General features: G+C 41.1%; 3 protein-coding genes across 3 annotated transcripts in view; all 3 read right to left on the bottom strand.

Moving 5' to 3' along the window:
- Positions 1-2,989: 2,989 nt before the first annotated feature.
- gapdh (glyceraldehyde-3-phosphate dehydrogenase) lies at positions 2,990-8,008 on the bottom strand. Its single transcript, XM_080038869.1, has 12 exons — positions 7,917-8,008; positions 7,230-7,278; positions 5,919-6,018; positions 5,349-5,455; positions 5,116-5,206; positions 4,910-5,025; positions 4,571-4,652; positions 4,259-4,410; positions 4,079-4,157; positions 3,658-3,741; positions 3,464-3,561; positions 2,990-3,368 (listed from the first exon to the last, which is right to left on the bottom strand). Exons 2-12 carry the CDS (start codon positions 7,250-7,252, stop codon positions 3,299-3,301), a joined length of 1,002 nt encoding a protein of 333 aa, XP_079894995.1. The 5' UTR covers positions 7,253-7,278; positions 7,917-8,008; the 3' UTR covers positions 2,990-3,298.
- Positions 8,009-16,243: 8,235 nt separating this feature from the next.
- On the bottom strand, positions 16,244-16,865 carry nppcl (natriuretic peptide C-like; the record flags this gene model as incomplete). Its single annotated transcript, XM_080040054.1, has 2 exons — positions 16,244-16,540; positions 16,767-16,865. 2 exons carry the CDS (start codon positions 16,863-16,865, stop codon positions 16,244-16,246), a joined length of 396 nt encoding a protein of 131 aa, XP_079896180.1.
- Positions 16,866-19,595: 2,730 nt separating this feature from the next.
- The window catches only part of ncapd2 (non-SMC condensin I complex, subunit D2), a 29,228-nt gene continuing 25,349 nt past the window's right edge, over positions 19,596-23,474 (bottom strand). The window contains 8 exon segments of the mRNA XM_080039458.1: positions 19,596-19,821; positions 20,826-20,945; positions 21,028-21,196; positions 21,536-21,719; positions 22,277-22,357; positions 22,507-22,601; positions 22,685-22,795; positions 22,799-22,862. Of these exon segments, the coding sequence (XP_079895584.1) occupies positions 19,739-19,821; positions 20,826-20,945; positions 21,028-21,196; positions 21,536-21,719; positions 22,277-22,357; positions 22,507-22,601; positions 22,685-22,795; positions 22,799-22,862 (907 nt within the window). The 3' untranslated portion in view covers positions 19,596-19,738.

The following is a 23,474-nucleotide window of genomic DNA, read 5'->3' as shown; positions in this document are numbered from 1 at the left end:
CCATGTCCGTAGTCTGCTTGTCTTCAGCAAACTGTTTGTGGGCTTTCTTTTGCATCATCTTTAGAATAGGCTTCCTTCTGGGACGACAGCCATGCAGACCAGTATGATGCAGAGTGTGGCATATGGTCTGAGCATTGACAGGTTGACCCCCAACCCCTTCAAGACCTGCAGCAATGCTGGCAGTATTCATACGTCTATTTTCCAAAGCCAACCTCTTGGTATGACGCTGAAAACGTGCACTCAACCTTCTTAAACTGGGCCACAGGGCAGTATTGCAACATGATAATGACCCTAAACACACCTCCAAGACGACCAATGCCTTGCTAAAGAAGCTCAGGGTAAAGGTTATGGACTGGCCAAGCATGTCTCCAGCCATAAACCCTATTGAGCATCTTTGGGGCTTCTTAAAACGGGAGATGGAGGAGCGCAAGGTCTCTAATATCGACCAACTCTGTGATGTCGTCATGAATGGGTGGAAGAGGATTCCAGTGGGAACCTGTGAAGCTCTGGTGAACTCCATGCCCAAGAGGGTTAAGGTAGTGCTGGAAAATAATGGTGGCCACACAAAGTATTGACACTTTGGGCCCAATTTGGACATTTTTTCTTAGGGTGTACTCACTTTTGTTGCCTTCAGTTTAGACATTAATGGCTGTGTGTCGAGTTATTTTGAGGCGACAGTAAATTTACACTGTTATACAAGCTGTATACTGACTACTTTACATTATATCAAAGTGTCATTTCTTCAGTGTTGTCCCATGGAAAGATATAATGAAATATTTGAAGAAATGTGAGGGGTGTACTCACTTTTGTGAGATACTGTATATATAAAATAGCACATGCCACCTATTTCCCTCTCTGCTCTCCACCAATTACCGTGCGTCTTATGGCAAAGCATCATCAATTACATAATTCATGATATCAAGCAGATGCATGCAGATCAAACCGATCAGGTATTGTCATCACGTCTCCGCTGGCAGAAAGATCTTCTCAGTTTGCAACATAATTTTCAACTATATCTTCTAATATTATTTGTTAATTTTAAAAACCTTAAATGTTGTTTGTCACTACTAAGTGGTGTCCATCTACAAGAAACAATGCTATTTTTTTTTAAAGAATCCTGTTAGGCCCTACTTATAATGAACAACGCACACACACACACACACACACACACACTGACAGAGAGAGAAAGAGAGAGAGAGAGAGCGAGAGAGAGAGAGAGAGAGAGAGAGAGAGAGAGAGAGAGAGAGAGAGGGTGGCATGGATCGGCCTATACTGGGAGGAAAAAACCCTAAAACCCAAAAGTTACTATTTTTTTAACAGTAACTACTCTTGTTTGTGTACCTTATTATAAAGTGTTAGAAAATGACCTACCTATAATAAATACAGGTTTGTCAATTACCCATTATAACAACAACAACAACATAACACCAATAACAAGCAGCTGCAGAGGAAAATAACAAACAATCTTTATCATTAAGTTGTTAACGATTGACATTTGTCATCTGATGATTCCTGCAGACCAGGTCAGTTTATTCTCATGAATGACAACTCAAAGATAAAGAGATGAAAACATGAAAACATGTTTCCCTAAGCAATTCCAAAAAGAAAAACTCACCTTCCCCCTTGTTTGCGTGTCGCTCCCTTCCTGTACTCTCTCAGTATGACAAAGATCTTGTTGTATTTAAAAAAAAAAGTTAAAAACATTCTTAATCTGAACCCTCCCTCTGTAAATCTCATGTCACATTTTCCCCCCGAGAGCTGGAGAGAAATCTGTCTGCTGAAAATCTGGCTTAGAAAAGATCAGCGCATGGCACACAATGAGAGAATCAGTGTGTGTGTGTGCATGTGTGTGTGTGCGTGCGCGTGTGTGTGTCAGAGAGAGACATCCACGAGGGGGTGGGGGATGTTTAAGGGTCCTTAACCTTTGTGCTGCCTTGTGTTTTCCCTCCAGCTATCAACCGTCTTCACATCTTATCTACTGAATTCATATTATCCCGTTGAATAATTTCTGACCACTTACACAATCCTTTCATTCTTACACTGCTTGTCACCGTCAAGGAAAAAGGACCTATTAATTTCAATGCATATATTTATTGTATATCACAGCCTTCTCAAATAATGCATATTTCAGCTAATCAGGTGTTATGAAAGAACTGTGACTTTGATATGGCATGTTTGTATATGTAAATATGGTGCATCAAAGTGAACTGTTGCAGCTTAACCTTTTTTTGATTCCGATATTCATGATAAACACAGCTGTGATAACAGTACACAACCATGACCCATGTTACTGTAAAAAAATATTAAATTCATACTGGGAGCCTCTCAGAAGGCTTATATTGGAGAAATACAGTATGTGTAATAACATATTTTATGTCTTGACAGGGATAAAATTGTCTCACGGACCTGATTAAGTCACAACATATATTTCAGTAAAATTCTAAAAGGATGTTTAGTCCAAAAAAAATAAAATCCAAAGAAATACTGAAAGCCAATGCGACTAAGCTTCACATGCTGTTCCTCGTATTAAGCATATTTCCATTTGTAACCATGTGGTCAATACAATTGGTACACATGGATCAGTGAGATTGTATTGGTAAAATAATTGTGTGTGAGAGCAAATCACCTGCAGGCATAGTTCATAAAAGCTTTATATTGAACCAGTTAAGTGGGCTTTTGTTGTGTTGGGTCTGTACCCTTTGCTACCCAGATGGAGCAGGTTTTGAACAGGAAAAAGGGAGCACTTAGATAATGTGACTAGTTCATAAAAGCGCTAAAATTCATTGGAAAGCAATAGTCCTCCACAATCCCTTCCCATTTTAACTCAATGCAGTTAAAAGGCTGGCAGTGTAATCCCATAGGAGGAACTTGATAGTATTGAAAGCTTACCGTTACTGGTTGACAGTAAGAATCTCTCTTAACGGTTTGAGAATTAAACCCACTGGGGCAGTGTTTTGTATGCATGAAAAAAGTGAAATGAAGGCGTGACTCTCACAAACTGAGGACTTTATTCCACCACTGACTGCAGCACCCCAGTGCAACAGGCAGACAAAGACTCTCACACAAGAACAAATCAGGGAATTGAACAAACAAAAAAGTAATTGGTCACCAATTTAAAACTTTTTTTTCCCCTCCCATTTGCTCTCTGAAAGATCTTCCCTTTGGCATCTTAATGGGGGTAGACTGTCTGGTGGCGCCATGAGTCATAGATAATACAAAAAAACAGATTGCACATTTATAACTCTGGAGAGCGTAGGGTCTGTGGCAAAATGCAGTGACAAACTTTCGTTTGCTTGCATTACTCCTTGCTGGCCATGTGGGCCATCAGGTCGCAGACACGGTTGCTGTATGCGAACTCATTGTCGTACCTGGTTAAGAGGCGAGAGAGAAGAGAAAAGGGAGTCAATACCAGGTCATTGGAAATAGATAGACGTGTGCAAAGGAATCCATGCTTAAGACGTACCATGTGACCAGCTTGACGAAGTGGTCGTTGAGGGCGATGCCAGCGCCAGCATCAAAGATGGAGGAGCGGATGTCACCGTTGAAGTCTGAAGAGACGACCTACAGGAAAGAGCGAGGAGAGGGCGCCATATTAACAAGAGAACTGATGGACACAAAATAGTTTTAAAGATCAGGAGGAAAAGAGCAAAGGCATACCTGGTGCTCGGTGTATCCCAGGATGCCCTTCATGGCTCCCTCAGATGCCGCTTTCACAACCTTCTTGATGGCGTCGTATGAGGCCTGGCGAGGAAGAAAACAGATTCTATCCATTTAGATATCACTATTTAAAAATAACAATTGATCCAATTTGTCAAAAAAGGGACACGTCTGGTTTTATGCCACAATTATTTTTGTTAACATATTCCATGAAAAGATCAAAACCCACAATAATATCTCAAAACTGAGACTTCTGTCCCCTCTTCAATATTTAGCCTCAGACATATTGGTTGTTATTGGAGATGTTATCTTGTGATTTAATACAAACACAAACTAGCATAGATCAACAGTTACACAAACGATACTTAAAAAAAAAAAAGTCTCAGACAGTAACATTTCATGAATGCTTGTAGTCACTCACGGGTTTCTCCAGACGGACTGTCAGGTCGACCACTGAAACGTTGGGGGTGGGGACACGGAAGGCCATGCCGGTCAGCTTGCTGTAAAACACAGACACACAGCAGGTAAGGTCAAACTAAATTCACCACATTCAGTTTACTATACCGCACCAAAGTCCTGATTTTCTTTTTGTTGCACTGACCCGTTGAGCTCGGGAATGACCTTGCCGACAGCCTTGGCGGCGCCGGTAGAGGCGGGGATGATGTTCTGGCTGGCACCACGGCCATCTCTCCACAGCTTGCCGGAGGGCCCGTCAACAGTCTTCTGGGTGGCGGTGATGGCATGAACAGTGCTCTGATGGACACAGAGAGGATGATTAAATATGGCTTACCCCTTATCTCGTACTTTATGTCATTTCTGAGATTTTGAGCGTTTTATTTTTCAATCTGGTTTTAGAAGCTGCTTAAGCGTCCAATGCAGATTGTTCCCATGCAGAGTTTTTTTTAATCCTCACCATCAGGCCCTCAACGATGCCGAAGTTGTCATTGATGACCTTGGCCAGAGGAGCCAGGCAGTTGGTTGTGCAGGAAGCGTTGCTATGGAGAGTCAAATAACAGCACCCGTTAAAATGGAGGGTTTTCAAAAAAAAAAAAAAAAAAAAAAAAAAAAAAGCCTTAAACCTTTTTTGTATAATGAATAAGAGTCCAAGCAAAAGTTTTTACAAATCAAAAGGAGATGTGCAATGTGTGAAACACTGAATAATAATGCAGTGGGTTGAAAATACAGCTTCCAGAATTTAATTACATACACAAAAACATAATGAAGAGTCTGAGCTATACTTTTCAACTCTTACCTGACAACTGGGAGGTCGTTGGTGTACTTCTCATGGTTGACGCCCATGACGAACATGGGTGCATCAGCGCTGGGTGCAGAGATGACGACTCTCTTGGCACCACCCTTCAAGTGAGCCTGGAACACATTTAGGACATTTTAATTAATATCCTTTTTTGGTTAATTGCATGACAAGTGGTAATATTTGGGACAGTATTGAGTACGTACGGAGGCCTTCTCGATAGTGGTGAACACACCAGTGGACTCAACCACGTACTTGGCACCAGCATCTGCCCATTTGATGTTAGCTGGGTCCCTCCTAAAAAAGAGACGGCGAAAAAAGAAAGTTAAGAGTCACAGTTATTGCTTACTCAGTTGTATCCTTTGGTAATGTGTACACTAGGAACATTTGAATTACACTGAAATGCTTTCGACACTTAAATTCCGGTAAGTGAACTCACTCATGGAAAACGGAAATTTTGTGTCCGTCAATGACCAGCTTGTCACCCTCAACCGAGACCTCGCCATGGAAGCGGCCGTGGGTGGAGTCATACTTGAACATGTAGACCTAAAAAAAAAGAAAAGGAGGCAACGCGAAGAACAGATGAGTTTTCATGACAAGACTCATTTATAATATAAAGCACTACTCTGATTAACTTTAACAATCAGTCACTGTACAGAAAAGCAGGATACATAAGCCAAATGATTTCATGATTGATCCTTATCTTTCACAGTCTTAAGAGTACAATCTAGGGTTGCCTTGGTTCCAATACATGCTGTGTAATCAGGTTGACGTTTCGGTTCCTGCCAGCAACCTTTGTTGCATCTCATTCCTACTGTCCTTTAAAAAAAATGCAATATAAAAAAGGCATAGAAGCCCCCAAATATCTCTTAACAATGACTACCTTTCCAAACTCAGAAAGATATACATTTAGGGAGATTAAATTTAAAAGCATTTGGCTGATTCCTGACGTAGATTTCAACCCCTGATCTTGCTGGCTCATATTTCAAGCAGAACTTCTTGAACTCACCATGTACTCCAGGTCGATGAAGGGATCATTGATGGCCACAATCTCCACCTTCTTGGAGAGGAAGGCGGCACGGGTCACCAGACGACCGATGCGGCCGAATCTGAAAAAGGTAACAGGTGTTGTTGTTTCTTAGTCCGGCCACTAGATGGAGGTAGGACACCATGTAAACCACTGGATGATTTGATCACTGTCATTTCTCAGTGAATTGTAGCAGATGCATATGAAGTGGAAAAGAGAATCCGTTATGAATATGTAAAATTGGGCTTTTGACATTTACGTCAAACCTAAGTATGGCCTACTTCACATTACTGCTGTAGCCTTTGTGTGGGACACCCAAGTCCCTATGAAACCCGAAACCCCAGCCGGAGAAAGGGCAGGGTTCAGGAGGAGGGTCCGAGGGAGGCGTGTGTGGCACAGCTTATGTTTGGGCAGATTTCACACTATCCTCTCAGGGGGGGCTAAAGTCGAAATGAATCTCTAATGTGGTAATCCTGGTGCCGCCAGTGCAATGTTTGATCAACGGCTGAGTTACTTTTTAACCGCAGGGTCCAGAATCCTGGCACAGGTGCACTCTGTCCTCAGACACCAGGGAGGGGAAGGGGGGAGGTGTGGAGAGATCCAGGCAACAGATAGGTAGACTTTAACGTCATGTGTGCCCTGTAACATTTCAGTTACGCAGGACAGGTCCTTGCTTAGACTTGCTTTCAGACAGCAGAAAAACAATCCAATGTTGAATGACCCCCATGTCGTAGCCACTGCCCACATTCTAATCAGCTGTGGGTAAAGTTTAAAGGTCAAAAAGAACATGAGGACAGCTGGGTTGGTGTTTGCATTTGTTCAGCTCCTCTGTCACAAATAGTTTTGTGTTCCTCAGCTGCTGTAAAGCATCACTATTAGTTAATCACATAGAGACTACAGTTATCTTGCCTTCAGAGCACAGTGGATACAGTCAACACTTTAGGCTCATTGAATCACTTTGACTTAAAGTTTCTCTTCTTTCTACTCCGTTCTGATCTTTATTTAATGTAATCATTTATCTCCTGCACAAGCTTTTGTTTACTGCTTCTCTTAGTAAATGTAGTCAAAAGTGTTTGTATAGGAGAATGTCTTGTAAAAAAGTGCAAAGAAAAAAAAGGAAAAGCTTAAGGATCCTGGACTGTGTCTTTTGAAAATTTAACCCAGGAAGCCATTGCAGTAAAATGCTCCCTGTGTGTGAGGGGGTGTGTCATTGTGAGTTGGGGGGGGGGGGTGCAGAGAATACACAAGGTTATTTTGTTGATTAGGTTGAGTGGATGAAAGAGGAGCTCTTACCCATTGATACCAACTTTCACCATTTTTGCCTGTGGGTTGATCTAGTCCTCTGGCGGAAGAAATGAGATAAGAGAAGAGTATGAATAATTCATCCTGTTAAAGATTGATTAACCAACATTTATGATGCCATATATTAGTTTCCACCTTATGATAGCTTCAAAGAGTGCTTCGAGATAAGCAAAGAGTTTAAATGAACATGCACTGATAAGCTGTCAGTGACCACAGTCCAAGGAAAATTCCAATGCTACTCTGCAGTTACAAAAAAAACAACAAACTTTTCCCTGCATGCTAAGAAGGCAAACTTAGCAATATTACATCTTCATGAACGGAAATAATTATTTTCAAAAATTTAATTGAAAACTAGATTTTGAAAACGAGCTTGAAATCAGACAATATTGACAATTACAAGAGCTTTGAACCATTCATTTCAATGTATTTTCCCCTAATGCATTTCAGCTGCAGTTAAACTAGCATGTGTCTCTATGAGTGTTAGGCGGTGTCTGTAACCGTCTACTGCTGTCTTTTTTTTTTACCAGGTCTCACTTGAAATAATTCATCTCAACGAGTCTGGCCTTGTTAAATAAAGTTTAAAAAAAAAAGTATCAATCAAGCCCATGCAGGTGGTTTCCAAATGATCTAAATCGAATTGGTGAGTGTTGCAGGTTACTGAAACTAGAAGGTATTTACCGTGTGAGATGCCTCAATCTGTCTTGCGACTCCGGGTGTGAGTGGGGAAGGGCAAAGTTTAGCGTAGCGCTTTTATGTTTAACCAGAGTTTAAGCCACGCCCCCTCACCACTGGTCACTGATCCTCGCCCCGCCCCCCCTTGACTTTCAAGGTCGTCTGACCTTTAGAGAGACATGCAAGCTGGCCTCTGCCACTTAACTTCATATGAGTGGAATAGCCTTGATGCTTTTCTCTTATCATCCCATTTATGTAGCTAATTATAGGCCTGGAGCTATGGATTTGTATTATTTTCTGCAGAAGTTCCAGCATTATCAAAGCCTTTCCTGTGTTGCCAGCTGATAGGTCTAGATATAGATATTAAAGTCCTTGGATAGTGAACTGAAAAAAGAGAAGGGTCTCTCCACCGCTGACCTTCTCAGTAAATACAGGCACACACAGACATAGAGGGAGCAAATGAGGGATCAAATCTCTGTCTTCATGCCTGACATTTACTGTCCAAAGACCACGACCCTTCACTTTCAGAATCTGTGTAACTACCAATCTTTCCCCTCTTCAGCTTTTCCTCTGCAAAAGTTGAGCCGTGGATGCATAACATGAACTTATGATCACTACACATGTGCAGAGGAGGCCTGTTTGGTCTGTATACTTAATCAGCTCGTTGCTTTGTGAGGGTTTTAAGAAATGTTAAATTTCCAAAACAGTATCTGAAAGCGGAACACTCATTTCACCGAAAGACAGTTTCCTTTGTCTTTGCCTTGGCGGTGTTTGATGCTGCTGCAATCACAAACACCTTCAGTTTTAATCATTGTTGTTGGCGTTTGAACAGAAAACCATTCAGGGGATGATTTTAAAATGTTAAAGGCCTACTTCACCGGTTTGAATATGAAGGTGTATTGAATTCTATCTATCTAAAAAAAAACTTACTTTGTAAATATTACTGTGATGTCTTTTACTGTCTTCTTCTTCTTGCGTATGTCTTTAGATCCTCAGCTCGGTTGTAGCAAGCCACTCCAGCGTCTCGTCATCCAGGTTCGTTAGGCCAGGGTCGCCATTTGGTGGCCGATGTTTGGGACAGCTGGTCAGGACGTGATCTACAGTCTGTAGGGGGTCTCCACATTCACAGTGGGCTCTGTCCGCGAGGCCCCACCGCTGCATTGACTCTCCGAAGCGTCCCACACCTGTCCTCAGTCGGTTGAGGGTTGTCCACTGCCTGCGGGGTAGGTGCTCTTAAGGTGCTTTTACTGTGACATCACAGTAATATTTACAAAGTACGTTTTTTTTTAACCCTATATTTCTCTTTCTGTGATGTCACGAGAAAGAGAAATATAGGGTTAAAAAAAACACTCTTTCTGCCTTTTCTCAGGCTAGGATGAACTGATTTTAATTTTTTTGCACATTTATACTACATAGGATCTCAGAATTCAATACACCTTCATATTCAAACCGGTGAAGTAGGCCTTTAAGTCAGATTATTGATGATGCCAGTTTAAACAAGAAGGCCATCAACGGTGTTTTGTTTTGGAGGTATAGCACTGGTTGCATAATAGGCCTCACCAGTAAGTGGCGTCATGCCCATATAAACTCTGGGGGCCATGATTTTTTAAATCTGTGTATGTGGTTTTAATGATCTATATTATAACTGTATCATATTCTTAGTATTTGCAGAATTTGATAAATAAAGGTTTATTTTTTCTTAGCAAGATATTTGGCTAGTAGCCCCAATAACATTAGCAAAAGCTAGTGGTCCACCCTCCCTCAGTCCAGTTGTTAACCATCTGGCTGCTAGCAAGTTATGACTTGTAGCAGCAATCAGTTTTGATAAAAGGTATGGTTTACCAAAACTATAAAGCCTACTATGTGCAGGACCACCCATAAGGGGTATAAGTGTGAAAGCTTTCTAGGGCCTACCAATAGGTATTTTGAGGGCAGATACCCTAACTAATCAAAACTTTATTTTGAACAAAAAATTTCACTAAAACTTAATATAATTAGATTTTTTTTTCAATTATTGTTACTTGGCTAAAATATGCCCTCAGATCCCATTGTTGTCCCCCCTCATAAGCTTGGGTTGCATGACGCCACTGTCACCCGTTGAGCAGTTCTGACACTGTTTTGCAACCTTACCCATGTCATAGCATCCTGTCACCGAAGCAGTCCATGAAAGTGAAGCAAATTGCACATTAAACTGGACCCTGGCATTCTGCAACATGTAATTTCTTGGGAGAACGTGCAGCAGGCTAGCAGACACATAATGCTGCACAGAGACAAGACAGAGCTGGTGAGTTTTCTGGCTGCCATCCAGTGTTCCACGCATAGCTGAACTACCACATCTCATGACTGCGTGCCAGTCTAGGCCTCTGCTCAACAGCTTAAGGTCAGAGAGGGTACGTAAAGGTCAGGCTAACTTTAGAAGCTGGCTGGCTAGTCAACACTTGGCCCATGGTGTACTGTCAGTACTGTAAATGCTGTTTCATACAGATCATATGTTCTTTTCAGTTAATGCCAGCCAAATTAGATCAGTAAAAAGTGTTAATGTAAGATTTCAAGTATTATCATGATTATCACTTTAACTAAATGAATAATGAATACTGCAGCATTTTCTTTAACTTTGAGCCAAGTTACATTCTATTTTACTTTATAAGTGCAGTAACAACATGTACAAAGTGCCTTTATCTAGATTGAAACCACTTGTATCCTGTACCTAAGTCCAGTGCAAAGTCCAGAGTGCTGCTCTGTAAGGTGAAAACTAGATATACACACAGCAGTATGAGACTGCCATCTAGTGCTGCAATGGAAAACTCTTATCTATTTAATTCCAAATCTAAAATGTAAATTCAAATACATTGAATATAATTCACAAGTACATAAGGACCATATGGAAGTAAACATTTTTAATTGATGTACGATGAAATGTAATAAAATGGGATGAAACAAACAGTTCATCCCAACAACATTCCTGCTCATACTTGAGCCAACTTCATTACAACGAATGTCAAGTAGACGTTTTGAACAGATTTAATTACTGTAACTAGTCACAATTAGAAGTCCAGAACTAGCCAATAAATTGACCTTGAGGTGAGACGGTTTGAGTTTGAGAGTGAACTCATCAGCATTTAAACAGAAATGAACCAGAAGTCCCTTAAAGGCCCTGGCCCCTGAGAAAGTATTTTTATGATCAGTTCTTAATGAACACACAACTCTCTGTCCAAGTAGAAAGTTTTTTCCACATTGCATATTAATATTTGCTTTTTTCTCCTCTGTGCTCATCTTGCTGGTTGTAAGTGGGCGGGACTCGGTGAGAAAAAGGAGATGTGATGTACAGAGACAGTTCGGGAGTTTTTTGATTGACGTTTAAAAGATCTGATTAAACGTGCAAAAACGGTTTACAGTGGCTTACAAAAGTATTCATACGCCTTGAAATTTTCCACATTTTGTCACGTTACAACCACATACGTAAATGTATTTTATTGGGATTTTATGTGATACCCCAACACAAAGTTGCGCATCATTGTGAAGTGGAATTAAAATGAAACGTGGTTTTATACATATTTTATAAATAAAAAAAACTTAAAAGTGTGGCGTGCAAAAGTATTCAGTCCCCTGAATAAATGCTTTGTAGAACCACCTTTTGCTGCAATTACAGCTGCAAGTATATTGGGATATGTCTATACCAGCTTTGTACATCTACAGACTGATATTTTTGACCATTCTTCTTTGTAATGTAATGAATGTGTACATGTATTTCATTCACTGGCCTTGTGACTTTAAATACGGATATTTGACACAGGAACACACAGTGTTTTGTCAAAAACCCCAAGACATTCTTCTGGGCTTCAGATAAGTTACCCACTGCCTCAAGCAGTGGGTAACTTACTAAGAAGCCTCAAGCTCTCCCCCCACAGAACAAAGGTTTTTCACACACACACACACACACACACACACACACACACACACACACACACACACACACACACACACACACACACACACACACACACACACTCAAAAGAGAAGCTAATTTGCATCCAAAGACATGTACCGACACAGACACATGTTTAGTTTGAGTTTCTTGATGTGTTTCTTTTCACTTCTGTAATTAAATTACATGCATTTTCTTTTTGTAACTAGAAGTTTCTGTCATTCATTTGTGTGAATATTTTGTGGTATGTCAACTTCTATCACATCAAGAATTCATTAACTTTCCGTATTGTGGTCATATTATCAGATTTCTAAGCTCAATAATAATTGATTTATTATTAGTTGTTAATATAGAGTGATAATTCGACTAGGTTTGATTAATATTGATTTATTTAACTGATCACTAGACTAATCATTAAAGACAAACCATTGATAAAACGAGACAAACTTGCTATTATTTTTCCATTCTCAAAACTTTAGTAAATTATAACAATGTATTGTTATTTTCAGATTTATTTCTAATAGCAAAATTAATCTGAATGAGCCTGTAACCACTACAGCAAAATAGCTCAAGCTTCAGATTCAGCATCAGATTAGATGGAGAGTGTCTGTCAACAGCAATTTTTAAGTCTTTCTCAATATTCTCAATTGTTTTTAGGTCTAGACTTTGACTGGGCCATTCTAACACATGCCATGCTTTGATCTAAACCAATCCATAGTAGATCTGACTGTTAGGGTAGTTGTCCTTCTGGAAGGTGAACCTCCGACACAGTATCAAGTCTTCTGCAGATGCAGCAATAGATGGTTCTACAAAGGATTGACTCAGGGGGCTGAATACTTTTGCACGCCACACTTTTCAGTTTTTTATTTCTACTTTAAACCACGTTTAATTTTCATTCCAATGATGCACCACTTTGTGATGGTTTATCACATAAAATCCCAATAAAATAAATATACGTCAACGTGTGGTCGTAACGTGTCAAAATGTGGAACATTTCAAGGGGTATTAATACTTTTGCAAGCCACTGTATATGTGTGTTAAACTGTCTACAGCTTAAGATGTTGCTTCTATGATTGTTGCTTATGCAGTTGTTGAAGTGAAATCCTTTCAGTAAATCGTTCAGGGGAAACTCAAGAAAGAATCTGCTCTTGTCACAACAGATCATGGTATTGACAGCTGCAGAACAGCTACCAAACAAAAAATATACCCTAAGGTGAGAGTCCTGTCAACTTTGCTCTTCATATAACATGGACCTTCGTCAAGGCAAGTAATTTTGACATGTCAAATAACAGTTTGCCTTAAGGAGCTGTGTGTATACCTCTAGTACATTTTAAATAATTCATGTCGTGATCCCATCTTAAACGGGGCACACTGCTGGCACACAATCTGCCAAATGTACAATTGAACCCTATTTAAACATACATATTACATACATATTTTATAAATAATGGGTGCAATATTAAATTAGATTATATGACACGTTTGCCAACAATGTTTTACTAAGCTTTAAGATTGTAGCCCTGGGAACGTAGCTGCAATGCCAGAATAAAATCAGTGTTGGATGCAGAGATATGAATCAGGATTGTTCGCTCGTACTCCAGAACGATGAAGTGAGAAATGTGGCTTCTTCCAACAGTCATTGGAAGATTCAATAAACCAATAAAGTCAGATGAATCTGAAGCTCCACTTCACAGGACAAATCAGGCCGGGTTCTAGACAGTCAGATTAGGGTGGGCCTGTAGAAATTTTAGGTGGGCACACTGGGCAGAGAGACCGAAGATGCGAGCGCGCGCAAGGCGCGCGAGCCGAAATTTTTTGCCCTTGTAAGATCTCTGCGTCTGATTTTTGGCACATTTACTGTGAATTGTGTAGAACACAATATGCAAATAAACTTTGAGTGTTGCTGTGTGGGAGATTTGATTGTTGCATGTTTTTTTTCTCCAAAATGTTTATGAATAACATATAATATACATTATATACAACATAATGTATCTTTTTTTTATCGCAGTATTAACTGTAGGCAGTCTGAGCTGATTGAAGAGAAAGCATTGGGACTGGGCAACCTGGATGGTGGTAGTCCAGAGCTATATACTATACACATAGATATATAGTATTTCCACTATTGGCTCCAATGTCCAGCTGGGTGAAAATAGTAGCCAGCCGAGGTCACAACTCTGCTAGGGGGGTCCGGGGGTATGCCCCCCCGGGAGATTGTTTTTAACCTTTTTAAAGTGAAATGCATGAATCTGGTATAGCCTGGCATTCCCAGACCTGCCACTAGGCGCTGGCAAATTAAATTTGCTGCGCGTGTTGGTCTGGACACGCTCCGTTGAAGCTTTATCAAGAAAGCCAGAAATCTGGCTGGTGGTTTCAATTGGTTCTCTAATATGGGCGCGCCAGAGCCCTTTATATGGTGCTCTGGGGGAGGACGTAACCGGATGACGACAGTGACGTGCATGCGACGTCGAAGCCGTGATAGTAAACATCAAAGATGGCTGCGGATATGTTGTGTAAGTTTGAGACTGCTTTGGCCTCGACCCTTAACGATTTGGAAGACGGCACTCAAATCTTTCATTAGCAAGTAAGTGGAATGTTCTATTTTGCCGACCGACAACGACAAACGTTTAATTTAACAGTTTAACAGCTGTTCGCTAAACGAAAGGGGCTTACGTCGCCTTGTGCATCGCTCTGATTGGTTGTAGTGCTATCCAACTGTGTGCAGTGGCATTTGAAATGCACGAGTAGGAGCCGCCCCTTGAGTTGGAAATTACTATTGATCGTGGCCAGACCCTCTATCGTTCAAGATATCAGGGTCTGGATTTCCAGGCTATGAATCTGGTGCACTTTGAGAGGAAAATTAAGAGGCTAAATCTGAGGAATTTTGTGTGAACAAATAATTTGGAGACACTGGGTCGGATGAATTAGAAGCTATTGAAGAAAGACACATGGATTTTCCATAGAAATATAAATTTGAAATAATATAAAATATATTATATTATATTATGGGTCCTCTGGGATGGGCTTGGTGCTCTTTTTCTTTTACGGGACATATTTTTCTGTAATATAATGAATTCATTTAAATGCAGTGAGAGGAACGAAGCAGAAGAACTCTGTTGTCCAGTTATCTTTTTTCCCACAGACGAGGCTGAAATAGGCTATAGACCTAACACAGTGCATGGGCAACTGAGGGCAGCCCCATTTTCAAATATTTTTAAATAAACTCAATACTAACCGTGCATGCCATGGACTTGAACGTGATGTGATCAGTTAACCTCGGATTACCTCCCAGATGAACTGATTCAATTATTAAGCTATTAACTATCTACCAAAACATTTTATTCCTTTTATTGTATGATAATTTACATTTACATAATATGATGTTGATATCAAACACACAAGCTAAAAAAAAACAAAATAAAAAAATAAATTGGGGGGGGCCCTGGCAGTCGGGACCCTAAGCAACCGCTCATTTTGCTTATGCCTTGGGCCGGCTCTGCTGACCAGTGACCACTTTAAGCGGGTGTGTAACTTGGAGGCAGGCTGTCCTGCCCACCCAATAATACAATTAGAAGCAATGCATGGTAATGGTATATTCTTTAGTATTAATTAATTGTCTGAATTTCATTTGACATTTTCTTGGACAGCGAATGAACAGGTCCATCCGATAGTGGGTCTGGACTTCCGCCTTAAAATAAATAAATAAATAAATAAAAAATTTGATTGGGTGGGATGTGCACGGCCCCACCCTGGCCCCTGGCTACCGCCGGCCCTGGGACAAATTGAGACGACACGTGTCAAAAGAGAGTCAACAAACTGAGATTTAGGTTTGCAACATGAGTGGATTTTGAATCTTTAACCCTTAATTGAATAATTTTGAGAGACAAAAATAAATAAAATAAAACAGCACTACTAATGTCAAATCTATTTATTCATGCAAGTCATCGTGAGAACAAACAGCAGGAAAAACAGGGGCCATCATTCTATATTCACATCTGCAGCACCTGATTTTTTACAAACGGTCCCCTAACCCCAAAATGTTTAATCACTTTTACATTTACGATACACAGACAAAGCTATAAATATAAATTAATTAAAAACAACAAGCCACACATTAAAGATGATCATATGATGTAAACATAGCTCGCATGTTTTAATACACAAGGAATAAACTACAGCTGCTCTGTCAAAACAGCCACACCAGTGTCAAGCATCTGATCTAATGTACCTACGCTGGATGAAACCACTTGAGCAAATTCTGCAAGTTTACATCATACTACAAGTAGTCCACACAAACATGTAAACATCCCTCCCTGCATGTTGGATGCCTTTGGGTGTGTTTTTTTCTCTCTCTCTCCTTATTAGACTTAAAAAGGATGCCATCAGTCTGTCTTTCCCCCTCTCCCCTCCACTAACAGCCCAGTCCACTCATGGACCCGATCCGATCCAGTTTCAGCCCAAAGCATCCGCGGTTCCACCCCCTCCGTGACCGGTCCGGTTCTGCTCGCTTCTGATTGGCCAGAGCCCCCTTCAGCAGGCGCAGCCACGGGGTCTCAGCCTGCGCTTGAGCCTCAGCCCATTTGGGATTTTCGGACACTTTGACCCCAGAGGAGAAGGTGGACTGCTCCTCTGGTTGGTTGTTCAACAGGTTCTCCAGGTCGTCCAGGGTCAAAAGGTCATTGTAGCGTTCGAGAAACTGCTCCATAAACTAAAGAAGAAAAAAGAAGAATAGATTCAATTTAATTGCTAGGGAGTGTACGAGGGAGAATAATTCAATCAGCGATACATTTCATTACTCGCTCCACGTATTCTTTCCTGCTCTCCCTCCCTTCTGCACTATTCTCCTCAATCCTTCATCCACTCTGAATCAGCCTCAATACACTCTTTCCTTCCTTTTTCAGCCTTCCTCCCAACCCCCCTCACTGTGTCCGTACCTGTGCAGCATCTGGAGATGGGTGCAGAGCGCGAGCGTCTGTGATCTCCAGGGGCGACAGGAGGAGCAGAGTGGCACAAAGCAGCGCAGCACACAGCATGGCAGCAGAGATGAAGACGGGGGAAAAACTGGAGCAGGACTGAAAATACACAATCTGCAAAGTGAGAGAGAGAAAAAAAAACAAAAAAAACAGTAAAGATTATGTGGAGAAATTAACTCAATAGTGAACATTTTTACACAGAAAATTGCGTGATTGGAAATGTAAGGCTCAATGACATGATTTTTTCCCCCCATAGTCAAAGATCAATGTAGCCAATCCTCAATGTGAATTTCAGCAATTTTCTATTCATTGATATATTTACTAACAGGGACCTTACAGATAAATGTTGTTACATATAAATGAGGAAATGCAAAATATGTGATATATATAGGCTATTTAGCCGAATCTAATTTGCAGCCCACGCTTGCAATTACGCCTTTGAAATCTAGATCAAAACCAGACAAACAAATGAGAGGATACTACTGAACCAGGATACATTTGATCAAATAAGTTTCTCATTTCTGGAGGAAAACTTTTTTTTCCTGCATTAAATAGTTCTCAATTAAAGGGTGAGTTTTTCCAAAAAAATAAAAAAGACAGATTACATCCTTTTTATTGCAACCTGTCAAATTGAGGATGCTTTAAGATTACTGCAGTTTGCATTGTAGACATTACACGTTTTACTAAATGTGTAGTTGGACTGTATACAGCTCCACTTGTGGCTATACACAGTCTTCAACTAACTCATTGCGATTCTCTTTAAGAATTAATTATTGCAATGGATGACAGCTATAGAATAAAGATCATAAAGACACTTGAAGTTAACATCTAATCATTCAAGAGAAAACTTGGAAGCGTGCTCACCTGTTGGTTCCCTCCCGGAGCTCTGGGTGTCTTGTGCTCTCACTGACTCTTCATCCCGCTTGTTCTCAGACTGTGGGATACCTCTCTACTTGTTGGCACCTTCTGGGAGCATCACTATCTCACTCGGCTGACTCCTCCCGCTCTGCCTTTGATGGAATTGAAACGGATGATTTTCTTCCTCCTCTTGCGTCCGTCCTCTTGGCAGAAGCTGAATGTTGGGGATGTTGGGATGCTGCAGAGGTTTTGTAGAGCTAGAGAGGACACCCCTCCCCATCTTCCTCCTCCTCATCCCCTCTTTCTTTAGAGTGATGTCATAGCCTTGGAGGGAGTCATTGTCAAGGTGACTGTATACCGTACGCCATGCTGATGCCAACACTGTGCTGCAAAAACGCCAAGGTCAGAGGGCAGCTAATGCCTTATCAGTCAAGTGACTGGCTTCTTGCTTCTAAAAAGGATGGCGTCAGAGATTATGTTGCCAAAACAGTGAATATCTCCTATGATCCTCTACCTATCCATACTGTGTGCACTGAATAAAAAAAAAACTATTTTAATCCACAGCCTAGGCTCTGTAAACGGTTATTTTGCTTGCTAAGGTGAGCCCGCTTTGTTTGGATACCAGTTTAAGCTACATATTAACAATGACATTTTTGTTCAGCTCGCTCACAGGTAGTGGATCGTGAAGAGATATTCACTGATGGACAAAAAATTATATAGTCAATAAGTCAATCGCTGACTCCACCTTTAATGTGACCACTTGGGCTACTCTGAATAATACATTTCCCCATGTGCTTACAATGCTCTTGGTGCATATCAGCCTCCCTCTCCCTCGCTCTCCCCTTTGTCTCTGTGGTGTTTCCCAGCATGGACCGACCTCCCCTCTCTGTTGGATAAGTTACAGTCTGTCAGTGCCATCTGCTCCCTGTGCCCCCCGCCGCCAAATTTCAACAGTAGCGGGAGCTGCTCGAGTCCAACACGTCGACCTCAAAGTTCAGCAGGCTCTGATTATTTCGAGTAAATAAACCCTAGCAACTACAAATTCACGCCAGAATACGACGGGGCATGCAATCGGGGAATCTTTCTTTCTTGGGCAGCTTATGGAGCAAAAAGGTGTGATGAGCAGAATTCTTCTTTGTTCAGCACGAAATAAAAATCATAAAATGTACTGGTACTGTTTGCACCCAATGAATACATTGAATTCAAATCTGTCCCTGGATAAAACCTAAGTGCAGCTGCAAGCAAACTGTTAGTCTGTCATTGGCAAGTGTCCTTACATAACATATCACACACACACACAGAGATGCACCTCTCATCTTTTGGGAGAGGACGTGTGGGAGACTGAGTGGGCGACAGATTTGCGATGAGCAGGGATAAACTGCTTAGCGTGAGAGGCGCGTTGTAAGAGGAAAAGTAGGCAACAGAGAGGAGGATGGGAGGGAGACTCTTCCTCCCATCCTACTCCCTCAGACCTACAAAAGAGATTGATTACCGGAGAACAGAGGCGGCCAACTAGGCAATAGCAAATGTGTCAGACAGAACAAGGAGAGAAAAAAAATTTAAACAAACACCATGCACACACACACTGGTTAGAATTAGAGTGAAAAGTGTTTTAAAATCTGATATGAACAAACATTGGTGAAAAAAAAGTGAAGAAAATCGAGAAAAATGAAGTGAATCATGTGTGGTAGTAATACTGTCCAGCCAAGCTGTGGCAACCCATTAAACACCACTGTCCAAACAAATGATACAAGCAGAGATTCATAGCTGCTTGTAATGATGGTGTAAATTGACTTTACCCGGCGGGTACCCAACCCTTCACATATTCGTTATTCCTCAGAGTTTTCTTCAGTGTACAGAGGCTGGTGAATGACTCAGACGGACATGTTCTTATCAAAACCACAACCAACTTTATTAGAAGTCTTAACTTCATGTTATAACTTCAGAATACTTTAAGTTGGTTATAAGTACAAATATCCTTATTGATTTTAAAGATCATTAAAAGATAAAAACAAGATAGAATACAAGATTAAAAAGGAAAACACAGAAATAGGACAAAACAGCAGAAGGTTTGATCAGTTTCTGAGACGAGTTCGTCGGGAAGACCGTGATATGGGTGTTGTCACTTTAGGGGTCTCACTCTCCTCCATCACAGCATCTAAGCAGAAAATAAATCAGGGTTAGAAGTTAATTAGGCAGAAAAGGCCACCGAAAGAATTTGCCCAGGATTGGTTTTTAGTTATAAATCTTTTTTTGAAGTACCAGCGAATCATGATTTTGATGGAATTTTTTTTATGAAAATCTTTTCCCTCCCAATTACTAAATACTACTCAAATAGCCACACTCACCGCCTCATCCAATTTAATGGTGACTCTCTCTCTGGGCTGTTCGTAATTTGTGGATCGATTTCCTTAACATTACTTTCAATCTAATCCATCCCCCAGATCTTCATTAGTGCTGCTGCAAAGCACAACTCACTATTAAAAGCAACTGAGCTAAAATACTTCTAAATCTGCTTGGACGCCTCATGGTTTGAGCTCGGAGCTCCAAACATTCAACTTTGTTGTATTGATCAAATACAACAAAGTTGTATTTGATCAATAAATCGTGATCAATAAAATTGTGACGAAATAATTCTTAATATTAATAACGGATTTTATATACACAAGATAAAGCTGCAAGGAGTAGTACATAATATAAATCAAAAAAGTGTTTTAAGGTAATTTGTGATTTTCATGTAGAAATGCCAAACATTGCTTCCCCCCCTGTCAAAATGGGGCTGTCAAAATGAACGCGTTAACAAAGGGTGATTCATTCCTGGAATAAATGCACAATTTCTTTAAACTCAATTAACACATGCGCAGGATGACCCACCCAATATATCCCACCTGCTCTGCACTAGTCGTCGTTCTAACGTTAACGCTGACCCAGGATCTGCACTAAGCACAATGGTGATTGCCACTGCGCATCACCACAAATTGGTCGTTGCAGGCCTGAATACATGCGATTTTTATAGTGCCTACAAAATAATATGTCGCTTGAGATAGTATATTTATGCAAAATGTGGTCAAATTCCAATTCCAAAACAACTGAATTGTAAAAAAAACAGGAGAATGCAATTATTAAAAGGAATGTTGAATTAATAAAGTTGCCCGCACTAACCGTCTTCATCCTCCTCTTCATCACTGCTGAAAGTTATCACAGGTTTCTTGGACTTGCGTGACTTCTGAGGCGTCACAAAACTGTCATTGCTGTGGCAAGAAGCTGAGGGCTTTGTTTGACCTGTAACAAAAACATTTAATTTTTGCTCAAAAGAAATCAAAAAATCAAAAGCTTTTCTGCATGCACAAATCCTATCACTGACCTCTCTTTGAGCGTATACGGCCTCGGGCGGGCAGAGGTGTTTGCATGACCGTCTTCTCACTGGATCCTCCTTCATTCTGGTTCTCCTCATCCATCTCAGGACTTTCTACGTTCTCCAGCCCCCGAGTGTGAACCGCAGTCAGACGCTTTTCAAACTCATCTACCTGGGCCTGAGGAATCAAATCAGTTTTATTTGTATAGCCCAATATCACAAATAGACATTTGCCTCAGTGGTCTTTACATTCCATACAATATGATACAATATGACACCCTGCCCTTACACCCTTAGCTCAGCTGAGAAAAAACTCCCAGTAAAAAACCCTTTACCGGGATTTTTTTTTTTTAAAGAAATCTCAGGGAGAGTTGACAAAGTAAGGGATCCCTCTCCCAGGACAGACATGCTGCAATAGATGGCATAAGTGGCATTAACGTGGAGACAGTAACAATCAATTTACCCAACTATAAAATAAAAAACACATCAAAATTGGAAATGGAGATGTATGTTGCACCTTAAACTGTAGTTTGGCCCCACGGCGGAGCTTGGCGGTGATGGAGAGCAGAGGCTGGTAGACTCCAGGCTCAGTTAACTTGTCACTGTAACACTCCCAGCATTCCTGCAGCCTCTTGAAGCCACGCTCACACATGGACAGCAGAGACAAAGACATGGCCAAGTCACACCACTGACGCTCCGTCCTGAGGAGAAAAGTGGAACCAGCGTCACAAAGAAACCCGATTACAAACTATGTGAAATGCATAGGAATTCTAGCTATACACCATAAAAAAAAAACTCATTACTCACGAATATGGCTTTGCCCTGGCATTCGGAATAAATCTCATTTCCCCCGAACCTCTTATATCTAAATTCACTTTGCCTCTGACTCATGCTTAATCCATACTCAAAGGAAGGACATTTTGCATTACACAATGGCAGACTGAGGCCCGGACAGGCTAATTGGTCAGTCTACATTCCTCTTCTTTTATAGATGGGAAGACCGTTTCCATGACAAAATGAGTGAATAAGATTTCAGGTGATAGGTGAACTGAACAGTGAACTAACTTTAATTGTCAGGCTCTCTTTAAACACTGCATACACCCACTAATTTTCAACACATCCACCCCCTGCATCATGCACAAATGAAATACTGCATTATAGAAAATGAGCCGGGGAACAAATTAGAAGAAAAATAAAAAACAAAAGAAGCAGGTCAGAGGTGTGAATATGAAAAAGGGGGAGGTGGAGAATTACTCACTTGGCAGTCCTAAACCGCTGGCACAGTTTCTCTACTAGAGACTCCGTCTGCCTTTCTTTGGTGATGTAGGAGAATAGCTGTCTGAAAACACACAAACACAATACAGACTCTAAACAAGCTTCTCAAATTTGCAAAGACACCATCTTTTCTAAGTCAGTAAAAGTATGGACATGTCCTCTGGACATTATTTGAAAGTGGGACTAGACATACTGTAAAGCCATGACACTCACTTCATGATGGTATTGAAGTCTTCTGAGGTCATGCCTCTCTCTGGATCAGAAAGGCGACTGATGATGTCTGGAAGCAGGTTGTAGATCGCATTATCCTGATGGGTAAAAGCAAGAATAGAGTTCATTGAGCCTGAATAACGGGGGCGGGGGGGCAGGGAGGGGATGAGTGAGTGAGTACCTTGGCGGCCAGCTCATTGAAGAAGTTCAGGGCGAGGCTGGTAATGTGAGTCTCAGGGTCAATTAGCAGCACAGCCACTTCACTGATTTGACCTTTGACCTTGAGCACATCCTAGAGCACCAACTGAGTAAGAACGGTCACAGCTGTCTGCCTCACTGAAGGAACCTCGTCACTGAGCCTAGAGGAATAGAGGACATGAAATTACTGGAAGATTCATTTCCTACCTCGTCTGAATCCAGCTAGCTGCTGTGAGGCGGCTCCTTGGCAGTGCTTTGAGCATCATGCTTCTGGCACAATGCCCACATGTTCAAAATGGCAATGGTAAAATTCAGATACGCAGGTATAACATTTAGAAAGTTCATATTTTTTTTGCGTTTTATTACAATAGCATTTACAAATTACCACTAAACTAGGGATGTGAACAATGTGTCGATTCTCGGCTCGATTGTCGACTCGTGCTGAAGACGACTCTAAAAATAGAAATCGGTAAATCGGGGGTTTTACTTTATTAGATGTTTTGGGGACATGGGAGACGTCCGTTATGAGAGTTCACATGTGGTCACGAGCGCGCTGCAGGCGCTTCATTTCTGCTATGTGCATTAAATGTCCAGTGTGGGTCAACAGTGCAGTGCAACATATGCAGCATACAGTTATAGCATTCGTCTACGAGCGTGATGTTAAATCACCTTCACACAAAGCCTCTGCCCGGACAAAGCAGCGAGTAGCGCTGTGACGGTGACTATCACCGGGAGACCTCGCAAGTATGAGCGAGTGAGTCGCCGCTCAGAAA

Source organism: Ammodytes marinus (genome assembly GCF_949987685.1).
Source record: "Ammodytes marinus genome assembly, chromosome: 13".
NCBI lineage: Eukaryota > Metazoa > Chordata > Actinopteri > Uranoscopiformes > Ammodytidae > Ammodytes > Ammodytes marinus.
This window is presented reverse-complemented; position numbering and strand designations above follow the sequence as displayed.